General features: G+C 37.9%; 1 protein-coding gene across 1 annotated transcript in view; it reads right to left on the bottom strand.

The window, feature by feature from the left end:
• The window catches only part of LARP4 (La ribonucleoprotein 4), a 66,095-nt gene that overhangs the window by 32,849 nt on the left and 13,427 nt on the right, over window positions 1-19,819 (bottom strand). The window contains exons 2-5 of the mRNA XM_052639769.1: window positions 11,076-11,223; window positions 9,925-10,077; window positions 5,868-5,943; window positions 107-243 (exon numbers count right to left, since the gene is read on the bottom strand). Coding sequence (XP_052495729.1) covers window positions 107-243; window positions 5,868-5,943; window positions 9,925-10,077; window positions 11,076-11,223 — 514 coding nt within the window. The remainder of the gene's footprint in view (window positions 1-106; window positions 244-5,867; window positions 5,944-9,924; window positions 10,078-11,075; window positions 11,224-19,819) is intronic.

The following is a 19,819-nucleotide window of genomic DNA, read 5'->3' on the forward strand; positions in this document are numbered from 1 at the left end:
AATAACAAAAAACATGGAGTTAAAAACAATTTTCTATACAATCAGAAATCAAAAGAATATTTAATTTTTGATTTTAAAAGTAAAGTAAAAGGTATGATTTACATACATCTCAAAACTTCAAGAATTAAGTCAGGGTCTGTGGTCAGTTTTTTAATTTCTTCCATGTTAGCAACTGTCCAAATTGGGATGAACTGATCACTGTCCATTTGAGATATCAGGTAAAGATCCTTTGACAAATTTTCTCTGAAAGGAATAAGAGAAGTACAGTCCTATAAAACAAACTTTAAAAAGCACCTAAAGAAAAGAGATGCCTTATTTACTTTTATCACTAAATCTAGGAAAACAAAATTATACTATTAGAAATAACAAGGTAAACTTTGAAAATACATAATATGCAACAGATACATTTTAACAACTTCTGGCAAGTTTCTGGATCCCTAAATACACTGGGTCCAACAGTTTTGAACAAGGGAGTTTATCAAATTATACTGATATGCAAAAAGGCTTAAAGTGTATCACAAAATATTACATACAGTTTTGTTCCATCATACTTTATCACTGATGTTAGAACATGTATATGGAGAATATAGTGTAAGCCATGAGTTGGATCATGAGGGACTTTAAATTTTTTAATGTTTTTCATTTTCAATAGGTACATTTGACTTTTAAATTTAAATAATAAAGCTAAAATAACAAATTTAAATCATTTTAAATTAAGACAAAAGATTCCGTCTCATACATTTTTAAAAAAGGAAAACACATTCTTATACATAAAATCCTGTTTAACAACAAACTGAAGGAGAATCAAATTGTCTTATAATTTACATTAAATCTTTCAAACAGTATGGTTATAGATAGCTAGAAATCTTTGCTTAAAAATCGTCTCAATGACCACCCTATTTAAAACTAAAACCACACAAGCACTCCTGTTTCAACTCCTCCCTTGCTTACTCAGCTCTACTTTTATCCATTCCACATTGCAGGTGAATTCTTTACCATCAGGGCCACCAGGGAAGCCCAAGAATACTGCAGTGGGTAGCCTATCCCTTCTCCAGGGGATCTTCCTGACCCAGGAATCGAACTAGGGTCTCTTGCATTGCAGGCAGATTCTTTACCAGCTGAGCTAGTAAGGAAGCCCATTCTTTGCAACTGTTTGGACTGCAGCCCACCAGGCTCCTCAGCCCAAGGGGATTCTCCAGGCAAGAATACTAGAGTGGGTTGGCAAGCCTTCCTCCAGGGGATCTTCCCAACCCAGGAATCGGTCTCTTAAGTCTCCCACATTAGTATTCGGGTTCTTTCACCACTAGTGACACCTGACAAGACTTAGTGCCTGGCAGAGTAGGGTCAAGGCCTTTACATTCAAATTGTACTAAAATTGGACTTCCCTGGTGGTACAGTGGATAAGAACCTGCTTGCTAATGCAGGGGACATGGGTTCGATCCCTGGTCTGCAAAGATCCCACATGCTGTGGAGCAACTAAGCCAGTGCAACCACAACTACTGAGCCCGAGTGCTGTCACTACTGAAGCCTGTGCTCCAGAGCCTGTGCTTCACAACAAGAGAAGGCACCACAATGGGAAAGCCACTCAGTGCGACAAAGAACAGCCCCCACCTGCCGCAACTAAAGAAGGTCCATGTGCAGCAACAAAGACACACACAAACCAAAATAATCAAATAAACATTAAAATTTTAATTAATAAATATAAAATAAAAGCATTTTATTATTTAATAAATTAATATATTAAAAAGTTATACTAAAATAGAGTATTAATCACTTTAAGGTTACAACTGTCAACAAATAGCGGTTATTTGTCTTGGGGGGAAAAAGAATACAGAGGATAACAGTGACAAATTCACTTCAGCACAAAACAAAGGACATTAGAACATACTGTCTTATTCCTTAAGAACCTGAAAACAAGGCTACTGTAAACATGAGTACAACTAAAAGATTGTATTCTAAATCGACTGAGACTTTCAGCAGGTCTATTCTTATAAAACAGAATGGCATACCCTTAAAGAAACGTACCTTGCAGAAGTTAAGTCAAATTAATAGATATATAACACCTAGGATTACGACTAATACCTAATATCATTCAGTCACTCAGTTGTGTCTGACTCTGTGACTCCATGAACTGCAGCACTCCAGTCTTCCCTGTCCTTCACTATCTCCCGGAACTTCCTCAAACTCATGTCCTCTGAATCAGTGATGCCATCCAACCATCTTATCCTCTGTCATCCCCTTCTCCTCTTGCCCTCAATCTTTCCCAGCATCAGCGTCTTTTCCAATGAATTCGGCTGTTCCGATCAGGTGGCCAAAGTATTGGAGCTTCAGCACCAGTCCTTCCAATGAATGTTCAGTGTTGATTTCCTTTAGCATAGACTGGTTTGATCTCCTTGCTGTCCAAGGGATTCTCAAGAGTATTCTTCAGCACCAGTTCAAAAGCATCAATTCTTCACTGCTCAGCCTTCTTTATGGTCCAACTCTCACATACGTACATGACTCAGGAAAAACTACAGCTTTTTCGGACCACTGTGGGCAAAATGATGTCTCTTGCTTTTAAATACACTATCTGGATTTGTCACAGCTTTTCTTCCAAGGAGCAAGCGTCTTCTAATTTCATGAATGCGGTCACCATCTGCATTGATTTTGGAACCCAAGAAAATGAAATCTGACACTGTTTCCACTTTTCCCCCATCTATTTGCCATGAAGAGATAGGACCTAATACTTAATATGTTCATGACTAAATCTAGTATGTCTCAGTGGCAAGTTTGCTGAGCTACAAATCTCAAATGCCCAGCCAGTTTGAACTGTTTTGTAGTTCTGAGTAGAATGTGGCAGATCATGATAAGCTACAGCTCATGTTGCAACAACTAAAAAAGCTTGGGTAGATTACCAAAAAGTCATGCTTTTGGTGATAAAGGAGAGCTGCGGAAGCTACAAGGACAAAATGAAATTCCAGGAAGATGATGTTTCTTTTCCGAGGATATGTACAGATCCTGGACCAGAAGGCAACTAGAAGAGCTTTATCTCAGGCATTTGCACAGCTAATTTTCCTCCATATGACATTTATTGAGTTCTAAGGAGGAAGATGCGAGGCTGGGAGCCAGGCTGAAGAAGCAGAGTAGAATCTTTGTGGTCCTGTGGCAGTCCCAGTGGAAGAAGGAACCTAGCATCAAACCTAAGATAGGTCTTCTTGATAAGACATCTGCCAGATTTTGAAGCTGTACAGAGTAAGAGGCTAAAGAGCTCATCTCAAACCTCTGAACAATGGAACCAAAACGCCCTTGGTGTTTCAGGACTGAGCTGACAGAAAACTGCGTTTCCAAATCAAAAGCCTAAGAGGGTCATGACAAAAGAACAGAGATAAATCAGAGGTAGAACAAGTGTATTTAAAATGGCTGCTCAGCCCTGACTCAGCTCAATTCCTGACTAGATTAAAGAAATCAATCTGCTACTGCCAACCAGAAGAAAGCTCAAACCTTGTCTAGAGAGAAAAATTATGGCACTTGCAGCTTGTAATTTCTTTTTATATGGTGTGGCCAGCATATGTAGTGTCCAAATTATAATCAAAATGCGTAAGACATGCAAAAAGGGCAGAAGTTGTGAATAGAGAATTAAGAGGGAAAAAAACTCAAGAAATATAGGCAAAATGATCCAGTTAGTAGGCAAAGATTTTAAAATAACTACAGTAAGTATGTTACACAATATGAATTGCATCACAGGAGCAAATGACTAGAGAAAAGCCACAGGTCTTTTATAGAACTAGGGCCTATACTAGACTACCAAGGCAAAGAATAAAATGGAGAAGAAAAGGGAGATATTCAAGATGAATCAATTAAACCCAAGTTAATATGTATTCTATATAAAGAAATAAACAAGTCTAACAAAATCCAGGTTGCTAGCTTAAAAAACTGGTTTACTAGTCCTCCTCTGAAAACAGAAGACATTACATTCCAAGAATATCCAACTTCTATCTCTTCTGGAAGGGAAAGTTCTACAAATTGAAATTTTATACATCTAAGCTATAAATATACCTACATAATTCTGAATTATCTGTAAATAAGACATCTTAAAATGTTTGCCTTTCCCAAGAAATAATTGGCAATATAAATTCTATACCCCTATAAATAAAAAGAGAAAAATTCTATACCCATCTTATCAAACAATCTTATTAAGTCATTAAAAAAAGAACTCCATGATCAAATGTTGTAAGAGCAAACTACTACAACTATAATTAAGAGATAACTTAAGAACCCTAAAAATGAATATGATTATAGGAAAAATGTCCAACTGCTAAGTCACTTCAGTCGTGTCCGACTCAGTGCGATCCCATAGACAGCAGCCCACCAAGCTCCCCCATCCCTAGGATTCTCCAGGCGAGAACACTGGAGTGGGTTGCCATTTCCTTCTCCAAAGGAATAGATCCTTTACATATACAGTTGGAGACTACATCTTTAAACCTAGTTAAGAAATACACTGAAGAATGATACCAAAATACATTACCAAAGGAAATTTAAAAAACCATTTTTCCATTCTATTAGGTTGGTGCAAAAGTAATTGTGGTTTTACACTGATGAACTCTGCCATTTGATATTGGAATACATTCTTAAATGTGGTTATGTTATACATCATTTTAATGCACATTTCTTGCTTTATATTTTCTTGCTAATGACTTATTATTTGCCATGTATTTTATACTTTTTTTAGACTATGGAAACGACGTTAGACAAAATGCAAACTCAACACATTTTCTTGGGTTCAAAATGGGTTGTAAAGCAGTGGAGACAACTCGCAACATCAACAACACATTTGGCCTAGGAATTGCTGATGAACGTACAGTGCAATGGTGGTTCACAAAGTTTTGCAATGAAGAAGAGAGCCTTGAAGACAAGGAAGGCAATGGCCAGCCATCTGAAGTTGACAATAACCAACTGACAGCAATCATCGAAGCTGATCCTCTTACAACTACACAAGAAGTTGCCAAAGAACTCAACATTGACCATTCTACAGCCGTTCAGCACTTGAAGCAAATTGGAAAGGTGAAAAACCTCATTAAGTGGGTGCCTCATGAGCTGACCAAAAATCAAAATAATTGTCATTTCGAAGGGTCATCTTCTCTTACTGTAGGCAATAATGAATCATTTCTCGATCAGATTGTGACATGTGATGAAAAGTGGACTTTATATGACAACTGGTGACCACCAGTTCAGTGGCTGGACCGAGAAGCAGCACCAAACTTGCACTAAAAAAAAAGTCATGATCACTGTGTCGTTATCTGCTGCCAGTCTGATCCACTACAGCTTTCTGAACCCCAGTGAAACCATTACATCTGAGAAATATGCTCAGTAAATCTACGAGATGAACCAAAACTGCAGAACTCCTGCAGCCGGCACTAGTCGACAGAAAGGGCCCAATTCTTTTCCACAACACCTGACTGTACATTGCACAACCAACCCTTAAAAAGTTGAATGAAATGGGCTACAAAGTTTTGCCTCATCCACCATATTCACCTGATTCTTGCCAACTCACTACCACTTCTTAAGCATCTAGAAAACTTTTTGCAGCGAAAATGCTTCTACAACCAGCAGGAAGGAGAAAATGCTTTCCAAGAGTTTCTCAAATCCCGAAGCACAAATTTTTACACTACAGGACTAAATAAACTTAATTCTCGTTGGCAAAAAAAGTGTTGATCGTAATGGTTCCTATTTTGATTAATAAACATGTGTTTGAGTCTTGCTATAATGATTTAAAATTCATGATCTGAAACCAATTAAGTTTGTACCAGTCTAATATTTCATTGTTATTTTACATATATCAATCAAACAATTCAAAAGAAGAGAATGTCAATCAAAAAATGATAATGTACCGTGAGAAACAGAATTCTAATTGTTTCTTTAAACACTCTTTTAGTTCTTCTGTAGAAATCGCTGAGTTGCTTTCTCCTGATGGTAGAAAACAAGAGAGAAAAAGTTAACTCCTAATTACCACAGGTAGTAAACTACATATTGCTGTTTTAAGAATAAGCCACAAAGTATGCACAAATTAAAATCACCAGAAAACTGTTTTTTCACTCTTTTTTAGAATTCAGATACACATGGTCTAATAAATTCTTTCAACTTTTCTATTCTTGTTTGTTTAGACAGATTTCATTTCAGTTTTAAAATTATATATTTTATCAAGCAATTAACAAATCATCAGTAACACTAAAAGCACCTGAATACCACTTTGTAAAGCACAGTCATCAATACTTAAAAAATGTGATAACTACTTATTCCTTTAATGAAAACTCAAAGAACTAAAGTAATAGTAATCTAAATTTGAAGACAGGAACTACACAAAGTGGGATATATATATATATATATATGGCTCCACATTTATATTACTGGTAGTAAACCTGATGTGAGTCACACTCCTTAAATTTCTCTCTCAATAGACTTGTGTTACCCAAGGTGTATGTGTTGGGGGAAGAGAGATGGATTGGGAGTTTGGGGTTAGTAGATGCAAACTATTATATAAAGAATGGATAAACAAGGTCCTACTGTACAGCACAGGGAATTATATTCAATATTCTCTGATAAAACATAATGGAAAAGAATATAAAAAAGAACATATATTTATATATGTATTTTGCTGTACAGCAGAAATTAGTAACACTATAAATCAACTATACTTTAAGGAAAAAAAAAACCTACTTCTATCTTTTTATATTCTTTTCATTGCTTAATTTTAGAGCACTGTATCTTCCTAGGAATATTTAAAGCATTCAAATGTCCAAAGGATTGGACCAACTCTCTTAACAGCCCTCTATGCTTTCTATTATTTAAACCCAGAACATGATTTTTCAGGACTAAAGCCTGGAAAACCATCAGTTCTTATTAGATTCTTATACAAAACACCACCTGCTAAAATCATATGATATGTCCTCTTTTTTAAAAGCACTAATGATTAAGTAGGCTAATTTCCTTTAAATACACAGATAATAGGATATATGTAAACATACATTTTGTGCATGATTTTACCACTACTTTGTCTTATATGCAAGACTCGAAGTGTTATTAGATACTAATTTCATTAAAAATAAAAAGCATTCTATTTCCATGTAGTATATGCAACTCTTCTAACACAAAATTCATCCACCAAAATGCTTAAGCTTTCAGTATCATTATAGCAAACCTTTAAAAATTCAACTGGTTGCCACTTCATTTAAACCAACTCTATGTTCAAAATGTAGCCAGTGGTTAAGTATTTTACAACATGAGGGAGTAAAACCTAACCAATCTTTCCTTATTATATAGAAATACCACCCCGTTTTACTTGAGGAATCAACTTTCAAGCAGGCTGACCTGAGAAATCTAATTCAGGTATTTATAACAAACTGAGGACAAAGGTTTACAGACCTTGACTAATGTTCAGTTCCGTTCAGTTGTTCAGTCATGTCCAACCCTTTGCAACTCCACAGACTGCAGCACACCAGCCTTCCCTGTCCATCACCAACTCCTGGAGCCTCCTCAACCTCATGTTCACTGAGTCGGTGATGCCATCCAACCATCTGATCCTCTGTCGTCCCCTTCTCCTCCTGCTCTCAACCTTTCCCAGCATCAGGGTCTTTTCAAATGAGTCAGTTCTTCACATCAGGTGGCCAAAGTATTGGAGTTTCAGCTCAGCATCAGTCCTTCCAATGAATATTCAGGACTGATTTCCTTTAGGATGAACTTGTTGGATCACCTTGCTGTCCAAGGGACTCTCAAGAGTCTTCTCCAACATCACAGTTCAAAAGCATCAATTCTTCTGTGCTCAGCTTTGTTTACAGTTCCAACTCTCACATACATACATACATGACTACTGGAAAAACCATGGCTTTGACTAGACAGACCTTTGCTGGCAAAGTAATGTCTCTACTTTTTAATATGCTGTGACTACTGGAAAAATCATGGCTTTGACTAGACGGACCTTTGTTGCCAAAGTAATGTCTCTACTTTTTAATATGCTGTCTAGGTTGGTCATAACTTTTCTTCCAAGGAGCAAATGTCTTTTAATTTCATGGCTGCAGTCACCATCTGCAGTGATTTTGGAGCCCAGAAAATTAACGTCTAACACTATTTCCAGTTTCCCCATCTATTTGCCATGAAGTGATGGAACCAGATGCCATGATCTTAGTTTTCTGGATGTTGAACTTTAAGCCAACTTTTTCACTCTCCTCTTTCACTTTCATCAAGAGGCTTTTTAGTTCCTCTTCGCTTTCTGCCATAAGGATGGTGTCATCTGCATATCTGAGGTTATTGATATTTCTCCTGGCAATCTTGATTCCAGCTTGTGCTTCATCCAATCCAGCATTTCTCATGATGTACTCTGCTTATTAACATATAAGTTAAATAAGCAGGGTGAAAATATACAGCCTTAACATACTCCTTTCCCTATGTGGAACCAGTCTGTTGCTCCATGTCCAGTTCTAACTGTTGCTTCTTGACCTGCATACAGATTTCTCAGGAGGCAGGTCAGGTGGTCTGCTATTCTCATCTCCTAAAGAATTTTCCACAGTTTGTTGTGATCCATACAGTGGTTTGGCATAGTCAATAAAGCAGAAGTAGATATTTTTCTGGAACTCTCTTGCTTTTTTGATGATCCAACAGATGTTGGCAATTTGATCTCTGGTTCCTCTGCCTTTTCTAAATCCAGCTTGAACATCTAGAATTTCACGGTTCATGTACTGTTGAAGCCTGGCTTGGAGAATTTTTGAGCATTACTTTGCTAGAGTGTGAGATGAGTGCAATTGCAGGATAGTTGGAGCATTCTTCAGCATTTCCTTTCTTTGGGACTGGAATGAAAACTGACCTTTTCCAGTCCTGTGACCACTGCTGAGTTTTCCAAATTTGCTGACTAATGTTAGCAAATCAGTAAAGGAAATCAGTCCTGAATATTCATTGGAAGGACTGATGCTGAAGTTGAAGTTCTAATACTTTGTCCACCTGATGCAAAGAACTGACTCATTTGAAAAGACCCTGATGCTGGGAAAGATTGAAGGCAGGAGGAGAAGGGGACTACAGAGGATGAGATGGTTGGATGGCATACTGACTTAAAGGACATGAGTTTGAGCAGGCTCCAGGAGTTAGTGATAGACAGAGAAGCCTGGAGTGCTACAGTCCATGAGGTTGCAAAGAGTCAGACATGACTGAACAACTGAATTAAACTAAGTCAGCAACTAAACTAAACTCAACTAAACCAAGTCAGCAACTAAGCAGTGATAGAAATGCCTACTCCCTATTTCACTTATTTTCCAAAGAGACTGTTTGGAAATTAGAAAAACAAAGTTAGGTAATCAGGGTCTATGGTCTATTTTTAGTTTCCTTTAAATTTCATCCATTTTAAATCCAAGCAACTACTAACCTATGCCAACAAATGAATGTGGAGCAGGAAAAAAACGATTATCTCACAAGTTGAACTACAACAGAACTATGATTTAACACAACCCTTTTCTCAAAATTAATCCCATACACATACACAAACAACACACAATCTCAAAATTAATCCCATTTAAAATGCATTTCTCCTTGACAAAAGTGACGGGAAAATTGACAGAGCTTGCATTGACAAGTTCTGTCAAGTCCCACTAATAGACCAGGAAACTTGGACTCTCTGAAAGATTGTAATTTAGGTCTCTTTTAACTATGTTGACTGTTTTTTTCCTTTCATCGTTAACTTCACACTTTCTTTCAATAAGATCTTTAAAATAAATATATTTTTAAATTATAATATTCATGTTTGACCATTTGTAAAAATTGCCTAATATCCCATTAATATAAACTTTTGAAATAATAAAATAGACTGATCAATGCTACTATTTACTAGAACAATGACAAAGAGACTGGAAGGGGGAAAAGACTAGCACACTGCATTCTCATTTTACCAATAAAATCAAAGTTTACCAGAAACATCATATATTTGATAATTCAGATCTTCTGGCCCCAAAATCATTCCATCAGTTGATTCTTCAATGCCTGTAATATTTCTTGTGGTTTCACAAGATGAATACATTACTTCATATTCCTTACACATATCATCTGCAAGTTCTCTATTACCTGTATTAAAAAAAAAACATACTGAAAGTAAATAGTAATTCTTTAAAATCCTATCTTTAGGTACTCCAGGCACTTGTCTTCTATAACAAGATTTCAAAGAATTCTATCAAATGGGAAAATGTCCATATGGCTTTAAGTAAGAACTGTCTTCGACAGGACGTAAGCTTGACCATTACAAATAAGCTAAAATGATTAACAACTGGGGCTTCCCTGGTGGTCCAGTGGTTAATACTCTGTACTCCCAATGTAGGGGGCCCAGGTTCAATCCCTGGTCAGTGAACTAAATCCCACATGCTGAAACTAAAGATCCCATATGTGGCAACTAAGACCCAGTGCAGCCAAATAAAGTTAAAAAAAAAAAAAAGGGATTAAAAATAGCGTAAGGACTTCCCTGGTGGTCCAGTGGTTAAGAACCTGCCTGCCAATGCAGGGGACATGGGTTCGATCCCTGGTCCAAAAAGATCCCACACGGGATCCCACATCCCACTTGCCTTAACTACTGAAACCTGCACACTCTAGAGCCCACATGCAGCCAAATAAATAAATAAATTTTAAAAAACAGCCCAAACTTACACAGTACTATCTATGTATATGACAGCTTCACATACATTATTTACTTAGTTCTCAGAAAATCCAATGCCAAACTATTATTGCCAATGTTTTACAGATGAAGGCAACAGGCATGGAAAGGTTAAATCATCTGCCCAAGATCAGATAGTGAGTAAACAGCCCTGTCAATGATGGTAGATCAAAACTAATTTAAAAATACGATATTATACACGGGTTAAAAACTGAACCCAAAGATACAGCTGCTCTCTGAAATTAGTGACAATCTATTCATACTGGATATAGATGAGAATGGTATACAAACTACATGTTAAACATTTATAAATATATCTTATCAAATAATCAAAGGAGGTACCCCAAAGTTCTATAAACTGGTTGGTCAAATGTTTAGCCAAACTGTGATGCATTCTGATGAAATATTTAGGACTTACCCTCAGGAAGAGATCCTGATGTAGCTGCTGTTTCATGCCAAGAGCTTTCAGTTTCATGAGCTACTGGCGTAGCATCAGTATTTCCCGGAGGTATTTCTTGCCATACTTTGGCATTAGGATTTAAACCAGTTCCTTTAGATGTCACCTGCTAAATAATCATAGGATTCATTTGTAAATTTTAAAAGTTAGTGCATTAAAATTACAAATTTAGATTAAATAAACAATATTTTAAAGTTTTTGGCTCAACTTGAACTATAAACCTTTTAAGCAGATGAATTTGAAATGTTTATATATAAATTTTAGCTACCTGTACAATAAAAACGTCTCCATAAAATACTATTAATATAGATATACTGCTTTACCCCAACTTACTTGCAAATATTATAGTTAAAACTATGCACATTATCTTGGCCATTTGCACTATCAAGAGCAATTTTTCAGAGTAAATTTTTATTGCCATCTAACTTGTGACAGAGACCTTCAAGTCTGAATGATTCTATAAGTGGAAACTCTTTTCCAAGTCAAAACCAGCATTCTGCCTTACATCAGAATGCACTATTCCATCTGTCCCTTAAGTATATTCTTAATGTCTAAAACAATTATTTAACATGTTACCATCTAAAGTGATCATTTGCATACATCACCTAATCTCTCTCTCTCTCACACACACACAAAGCAGAAATGGATCATGGGGCGAGGGGTGAGAGAGAAGAGTATTCAAGAGGTGGAAGGAGAGGAAGCAGGATGCACAAATACATTTCTCTCATCGCATTCAACCAAACCACAGGGCTGATCCTTCTCAAGTACACTAATGATCCTCCACAGAATTCACTCCTTTTCCAGAAAGTTACTTTTGTCTTCTCAACTGTAGGCCCCTCTCCTGGATGGCAAGTACCAGAAGGTACAGCAAGGAAGCTTTATGACCTGCAGATACTGGGGATTTGATTTTCATAAAAAAATAATTGGCACACACTGAGCCATTTACAGGACACTGTCATAAATTCTGTCTACTTAGAGTTCTTACAACTGACCTTGACTCATGTGGTTTAGGTAGAGGTGTGAAAACAGCTTTTAAGTATTACCAACACCAAAACATAACCAACCAAAGCAGAACTCTGGATAGAAGAATTGAAGAGCTTCAGAGAGAGTTGCTGAGAAGACTCAGCTTCTGACAGGCCTAACTATACTTCCTGTAATTATGTACCATGAAATTCCCCAGTACCCCTGAATCTAATAAACTGATTTTTCACTTTGAGTGAGTTTCCACACTTTGCAACTAACATGGCTAACATAACTTGAATGTATGAACCAATGAAACATCGTTTAATTATACTCCACAGCTTGCATGTATTTTTGGACTCCTTTCAGATATCAACTGAAATTCAATCTGGAAAAAAGGAGAATGCCCAGACACAATGCCTTTTTCCATGTCAAGGTTCATTTGTATCTTGGGAACAGGGCTGGGCCTTGAAATGTTGGTGTTAGTGGACATTATTTTACCACTGACACTGTTTAGAACTGTATATAAACATCTGGCTTTTAGTCAATTTTATTATTATTTTAAAATTCTCTACAGACAATACACCCCCTTTCTGCATTCACCAGGGCAGTAGCCTCTCACCACTTAGCCTTTGGAGCAGAAGGGATTGAATGTGATTTGGGAATTTTAAGTATAGCTTAATTTCTGACTGATGGCAGAAAAGAACCATGAAGAGTTTGTGACAGCCTAGCCTTCCTGCCATGGGAACATTTAATTTCGTGTTAAGCATTCTGACAGAAGAAAATTTACCTATTAATACATACTTACTTACCCTCCCCTCCTTTCACTCGATTCTGAAAATACCAATTATGTCCCTACCCTCCAAAATGGCAAATAATAAAGACTATGGTTCTCAGAAAAATAAAACTCTTAAATCTTGATAAATACAATAAGAGTAAAAAATTCATTTCATGAATAAAACCTGTACATGAAAAATATACAGTAGCGAAGCCATGTATCCACTAGAAATACCCTTAACTAATAGAACGGCTGCAGCTTTAGTAAAGCAAAATAGGTAACAACTACAGATAACTACAATCAAGAGCTGAGGCTCTAGAATCACATATTCAAAACCCAGCGCTAACATTAACGATTGTGTGATTGTGGGGAAAGTTCCTAACTCAATTTTCTCAACCATGCATTGAGGTAAGAATTCCTTAGAGACTTCCTTGGTGGTCCAATGGTTAAGAATCCACCATGCAATGTAGGGAATAGGGGTTCGATCCCTGATGGGGGAACTGGGATCCCACATGCCATGGGGCAACTAAGCCTCGGGCCACAACCTGAGAGCCCACAAGCCGCAGCTAGAGTGTGAGCGCTGCCGTGGAAGACCTCGCGTGGCGCAGCCGAGACCCAATGCAGCCAAACAAAGAGGGCTGCCTAAAGACGAAGAAGAGTTCCTTAAGAGCTGAATATTAACAATGAAAAGCAACTGATATGTATAAATACTCCATATTCTTTTTTACGAAGCATGTTGATTTTGAATAAAAGTAATTTGGCTGTCTCACCCTCAAAAGAATACTACACAAACACTAATGCATTAATCAAAATAACTGTGAGGTATGTTCAAAGTTAACTATTTACATAAATGTAAATTATTATGTCATAGAAAATTAGCTTTAAAGAAGCAAATACAAATCACAGGAGAATGGTTGACTACAGAATAATACAAAACTGCAATAACAACAACAAAATGAAAATAAAGACTAGGAAAATAAAATTCTAAAAAAACCTCACAAATGCACACAAATAGGAAAATAAAGTACCATTTTATGCTTATTAGATTAGCAAAGCACTTAAAAATAATTCCTACCTTGGCATAAAATTTCCAAACTCATTATTTTACTGAAGACTATAAAATGGTGCAACTTAGCTTCCCACATCCTAGTATTATTTATAAGAGCCAAGAAATGTAAATAACTCAAAGTCAAACAAAGGAGCAAAACAGGAAATTAAAACACACTCACTAGATAAAGTGAGTTATACAACCACTCAAAGTTATAAAGAGGGAATCCCCTGGCAGTCTAGTGGTTAGAACTTGGCACATTTCGTTCACTGCCAGGGCCGAGGTTCAATCCCTGGTCAGGGAACTGACATCCCCCAAGCCATGTGGTGATGTCAAAAAAAAACCCCACAGAGCTTCCCTGGTGGTTCAGTGGTAAAGAATCTGCCTGCCAAGGCAGGAGACACAGGTTTGACTCCTGATCTGGGAAGATCCCACGCTGAGGAGCAACTAAGCCCAAGGGCCACGACTACTGAGCCTGTGCTCTCGAGCACGGGAGCTGCAACTACTGAGCCCACAAGCCCTGAAGCCAGTGCTCTGCAACAAGACAAGCACTGCAATGCAAAGCCAGGGCACTGCAGCTAGAGACTAGCTCCCTCTTACACAACTGAAGTCTGCGCAGCAATGAAAACTCAAGAACAGTCAAAAATAAATAAAACAAACAAACAATAAATAAAAAAGAAACACCTCAACAAAGCTGTAAAGATACACTGCCACATTTATTAAATCTAAAGGGGGGTATTAACACATCACAAAAAATTGCTATCTATTAAACCATGACACATCAAATACTGTATTGATAAATTGTGAAAAATATCAAAATGGAAAGTGATTTCACACAATGGCATAGAAAAAACATCTCCACCACAGTAACAAAAGCAAACATGTTAAGCAATTGTCTGGGCCAGGTGCTATACTGAACACATCTATGAACTCACTGACTTCTTAAGACAATCTGTAAGTACTGATATTTCCCTCTTACATGTTATCCTATTATATGAGAAATAATATATCCAACTAAAGCTACACAGAGTTATTAAGTATGGAGTCTGTATTAACCTACAATGATTACAAGTCACAGATTATTACAGTTGTAAAAAATCAAATAAACATGTGGACATGGACTAGGAGGAAACACGCTCCGCTACAAAACCTAGATCAGGGGTATTTTTCCTCCATAAAGCATTTCATTAGTAAATTATTCATGGGACTTCTCTGGTGGTTAAGGCTCTGTGCTCCTAGTGCAGGGGCCTGAGTTCAATCCCTGGTTGGGGAGCTAGACTCTACATGCCACAACTAAAGACCCCACATGCTGCAATGAGGATCAAAGATCCCAAGTGCCTCAACTAAGACCTGGAGCAAATAAAAAATTAAAATTAAAAAAAAATCAAAGCATTCACTAATATGTTGCCTTGTTGATATCTGACAGCAAACAACAAAATTCTGTAAAGCAATTATTCTTCAATTAAAAAATAATTTAAAAAAAAATGTTGCCTTAAGTCTAAGTCATAAAAAATATGAAACTGAAAAAGATTTATTACATCCATTAAGGATTTTTCAAATCAGAGCATAAATGTCAATGGGGAATCCTCTGCTAGCACATTATCATCAAAGATAATTTTGTGCCCTTTGTGCCTGCATATATGTAACATATACTCAATGTTTATTTAAATTTCTATAAATTTTGACCAATTATCTTTGACCATCATTCTTTTTTTGCATTTCAGACGTTTCTTCTGGATCATTTTCCTTCTTCCCCAAGAACATCATTCATAACTTTTTTTTTTTAGTAAACTCTCCAGTTGTGGTTTCTCAAAAAACACCTTTATTTCTATCTTCTACTTTTGCTGTATACAGAAATCTCTCTAGGCACATAATTCCTCTTCAGCACATTAAAGACTAGGGATCGAACCCAGGGCCCCTGTATTGGGAGCATGGAGTCTTAGCCACTGCCCCACTGCCTTCTATTTGGACCAGTGACAGAATTCAGTCACTAGTCTAGCTGTCATTCCTAATCTCTCTTTTAACTCTGGAGCTTAACCCTTGTCAATGGTGCTTTGCAATCGTAAGCCTAAGTGTGCAATTCTTTATTATTCTACTTGGAGTTCACTGAACTCTCTGAAATCTGATGCATCTTTCATCAGTTCTGTAAAACATTCAGTCATTTACCTTTTCAAATTTGCTCTCCACCAACTTCTCTATTACTTCCCTGGAATGCCAAGAAAATATTCGATACCTTCTGACCCTGTATCCCACCTCTCTTTGTATCAATTTTTCTTTCTTAGTTTCCACATCTTGGTCTTCCTGAGAGATTATATTCTGAGCAATTTGAGACCTTGCTTCCAGTTCATCGATTCTCTCTTCAGTCGTTTCTAAGATGCATCCAACTTGTACAGTCAGTCTCTAAGTTCTTTCTACATTTTCATTTCAGAAGTTCCTTTTGGTTCTTTCCTCAAATCTATCTGATCAATGTTTTGTTTTTTGATCATCCTTTCAGTGTGTGTGTGCACTCAGTTGCTCAGTTGTGTCCAATTCTTTGCAATCCCATGGACTGTAGCTATCTCCTCCGTCCATGGAATTTTCCGGACAAGAATGATGGAGTGGGTGGCCATCTTCTCCTCCAATCCTTTCAGTACCTTTCTTCTTCTTCTGGCCATCCCACCACAACCAGATTGAACCGGGCCTGCTGCAGTGAAAGCTCAGAGTCCTAATCACTGGACCACCAGGGAATTTCCAGTAGCTTCCTTCTTTCAAACATTCTAATCATATAGCCTGTATCTGATAATTCCAGTATGTGTAATATCCAAAATCAAAGGGTTTGAGTTTCTGCTGAGATCTGTTTTTTTCACTGCTAAACCATGTTCATTAAGACTTATGTGTTTTATGATTTTGTTCCACACACTTGTTTTCCTTGAAACTTTATTTGTGGGAATTTTAAAGGTTGTTTAAAATGCGCTCTTCAGGAGAGGATTTGTTTTCTTTCTGTTGGATGACTACACAGTAAGACTATCAATCTGGTATCACTTAAATTTTTCTTTAAAATCTATCTGGCTGTGCTGGGTCTTAGCTGTGCCAAGTGGAAGCTAGTCATCTGACCAGGGATCAAACCCAAGGCCCCTGTATTGGGATCATGGAGTCTTAGCCACTGGACCACAGGGGGAGTTCCCATGACTTAAAGTTTTCAATACGGGTTTTTAGAGAACAACAAGTAGTGGGAATTTCAGCCCCACCTTGCATCAAAGAGAATTTGTGGTTAATATAAGACCCCTCTTTCCACCAACCCAGAGCCAAGACTAAAGCTGACCAGTTTTCTTTTTCTCTGATAAAGCTTGTTTTTTTCCCTTAGTGTGCTGTGTGCTTCAGTGAAAGATCCTGTGTGGCGCAGGTAAGACCCAATACAGCCAAACAAACTGGAAATAGCAACGCATGCCAGTATTCTTGCCCGGAGAAGTCCATAGACGAGCCTGGTGGGCTACAGTCCATGGGGGTGCAGAGTCAGACACAACTAAGCACGCACGTCAGCATAACACAACCATGCCTGCAGGCTTGGGGTAGACAGGGTCAGAAATAATTAAGTTTGAAGTTTCAGGGCTTCCCAGGTGGCACCAGAGGTGAAGAATCCATTTGCCAATCCAACAGACTTGGGTTCATTCCCTAGTCCAGGAGGGTCCCACAAGCCAAGGGGCAACTAAACCCATGCCCCACAACTACTGAGCCCATGCTCTAGAGCCTGCAGGCCGCAACTGCCAAAGCCACTGCGATGAGACGCCCTCGCACCACAGCGAATAACAGGCCCCACTCACCGCAACTAGAAAAAGCCTGTGTACAGCAACCAAGTCTCAGAACAGCCAAAAATAAATCTAAAAAAAAAAAAAAGAGAAGAAGAAAGTACTAATATTGGTACTTTACAGCTAAATTGAAGAGGAATTCCAACAATTAAAAGTCAACTATGGTATAACAGACAAAAATTAACTTTACTCTGCCACCTAGTAATTATGCAGTTACTGATCTCAACTTCTTTGTTTTAAAAAATGTACCAAAACTCCTTACAGTGTTTACAAACCTTGGACACCTAACTTTGTCTTGGTCACTACTTCTCTTTCCCTCTTGTTATTTGTACATACTTCTAATTTGTTACCACTGTAATAGTTTATTGTTTTTTACAGCAAGGCAGTGGACTCAATCAAAAAAGGCAGAAGCTGGGTCACCCTCTACTATTTCAGCTATTAAAATAAACCAGGCTGAGAGTAGACCTTCAACTGTCTATCTGAATGGAATAGTAGAGACACAGGTGCAAAAAAAGAAATTAATGTTTAGACACTGTATTTACCCTTCTGATGTGACAGAAAATCAGAGTTGATACAATCTTCCTTTTTCTCATATGCCTGTTTAAAACAGAATTGGAGTACTTCTTGGCTTATGATTTCAGGGCTGACAAAGGCTTTCACAATAAACATCAAAACCAATAACAAAATGTCAAACCTAGCAAGGGAGCAAAAGGATCTTTGAAGTAGCACCAAAGATAAATAACCAAAGCAACATCTTGGCTTAGAGATGTTAATTGACAACTGTTTCATATCATAATTAGCTCAGGGAAAAGAACAATCAATTTCCTTACAGTACCACCAGCTAGCCCCAACAGGCCAGGTACACAGATAATTTTTAAAAGCCTCTATGGAGGGCTTCCCCTGTGGCTCAGTGGTAAAGAATCCGCCTACCACCGCAGGAGACACTGGTTCGATCCCTGATCTGGGAAGATCCCACGTGTCGCAGAGCAACTAAGCCTATGTGCCACAACTACTGAGCCTGTGCTCTAGATTTCAAGAGGCACAACGACCGAGCCCGTGTGCCGCAGCTCCTGAGGGCCGAGCGCCCTAGAGTCTGTGCTCTGCAACAAGAGGAGTACCGCAAGGAGAAGCAAGCGCCCCGCAGCTAGAGGAAAGCCCGCGCAGCAACAAAGGTCCAGCACAGCCATAAACAGATGAGCAAACAAGTAAACAAAAACTATATTCAAAACAATTCCATGAAACCTTCCTGACAGTTAAGACTGAACACTTCTTCCACAGCAGGTAGTATAGGTTCAATCTCTGGCTCAGGAACTAAGATCCCACATGCCTTGTAGCAGGGCCAAAACAAAGAAACAAAATCTCTAATTCCCTGGTAGCCCAGTAGTTGGAACTCTGTGCTTCCCCTGCAAGGAGCACAGGTTCAACTCCTAGTCTCACCAGTTGAATGGTGTGGCAAAAAAACAAACAAACAAACAAACAACAAAATACACCTCTAGGTAGGAATTTTATTTTTATTTTTCTTTAGGTAGCAATTTTAGAAAGCAAGTCATCTTTACATTTACCCCTATGCAGAATCCGAACAGTGCATGCTTATTAGTATTCAGAATCCACCCTGGATAAATTAGACAGCGAAGTAAATAAAAGGTAGTGTCCCTGTCACTGGAAAGGCTGAAAAATTAGATGCAAAGGTAATCTCACTCAAAATAATGTTGCTGAAGTGGCTTGATAAGGAAATCACTATCCATGCCACCATCAAGTGGTAAATGCCAAAAGTCAAATCCATTACAACTTTTATTATTACCAATATCAATGTTACTTCTCCACCAGAAACTCAACCTTGCAACTATTAACTCTACTTAAAGCTGACCACCTCTACTGCCACTCCTGACTACAAAATGGAAGTTAAGAATAGAAACCTCATTTCCCTACACTATATATATTTTCAAGTAGAAGACACCTGTAGGTGTGGTCTAACTAGCAGCTCTTACTAACATGCCTGCATCCATCTAGGTATAAGGGAATCCTGGAATTTGAGTTTTGACTAGTACGTTCACTGGAGAGGCCTAACTCATTATGCAGGCATTTCTGCAAATATAGAAAGCTATTCAAGAACTGGGAGACCCCAAATATGACA

Source organism: Budorcas taxicolor, chromosome 5 (assembly GCF_023091745.1).
Source record: "Budorcas taxicolor isolate Tak-1 chromosome 5, Takin1.1, whole genome shotgun sequence".
NCBI classification, from domain to species: domain Eukaryota; kingdom Metazoa; phylum Chordata; class Mammalia; order Artiodactyla; family Bovidae; genus Budorcas; species Budorcas taxicolor.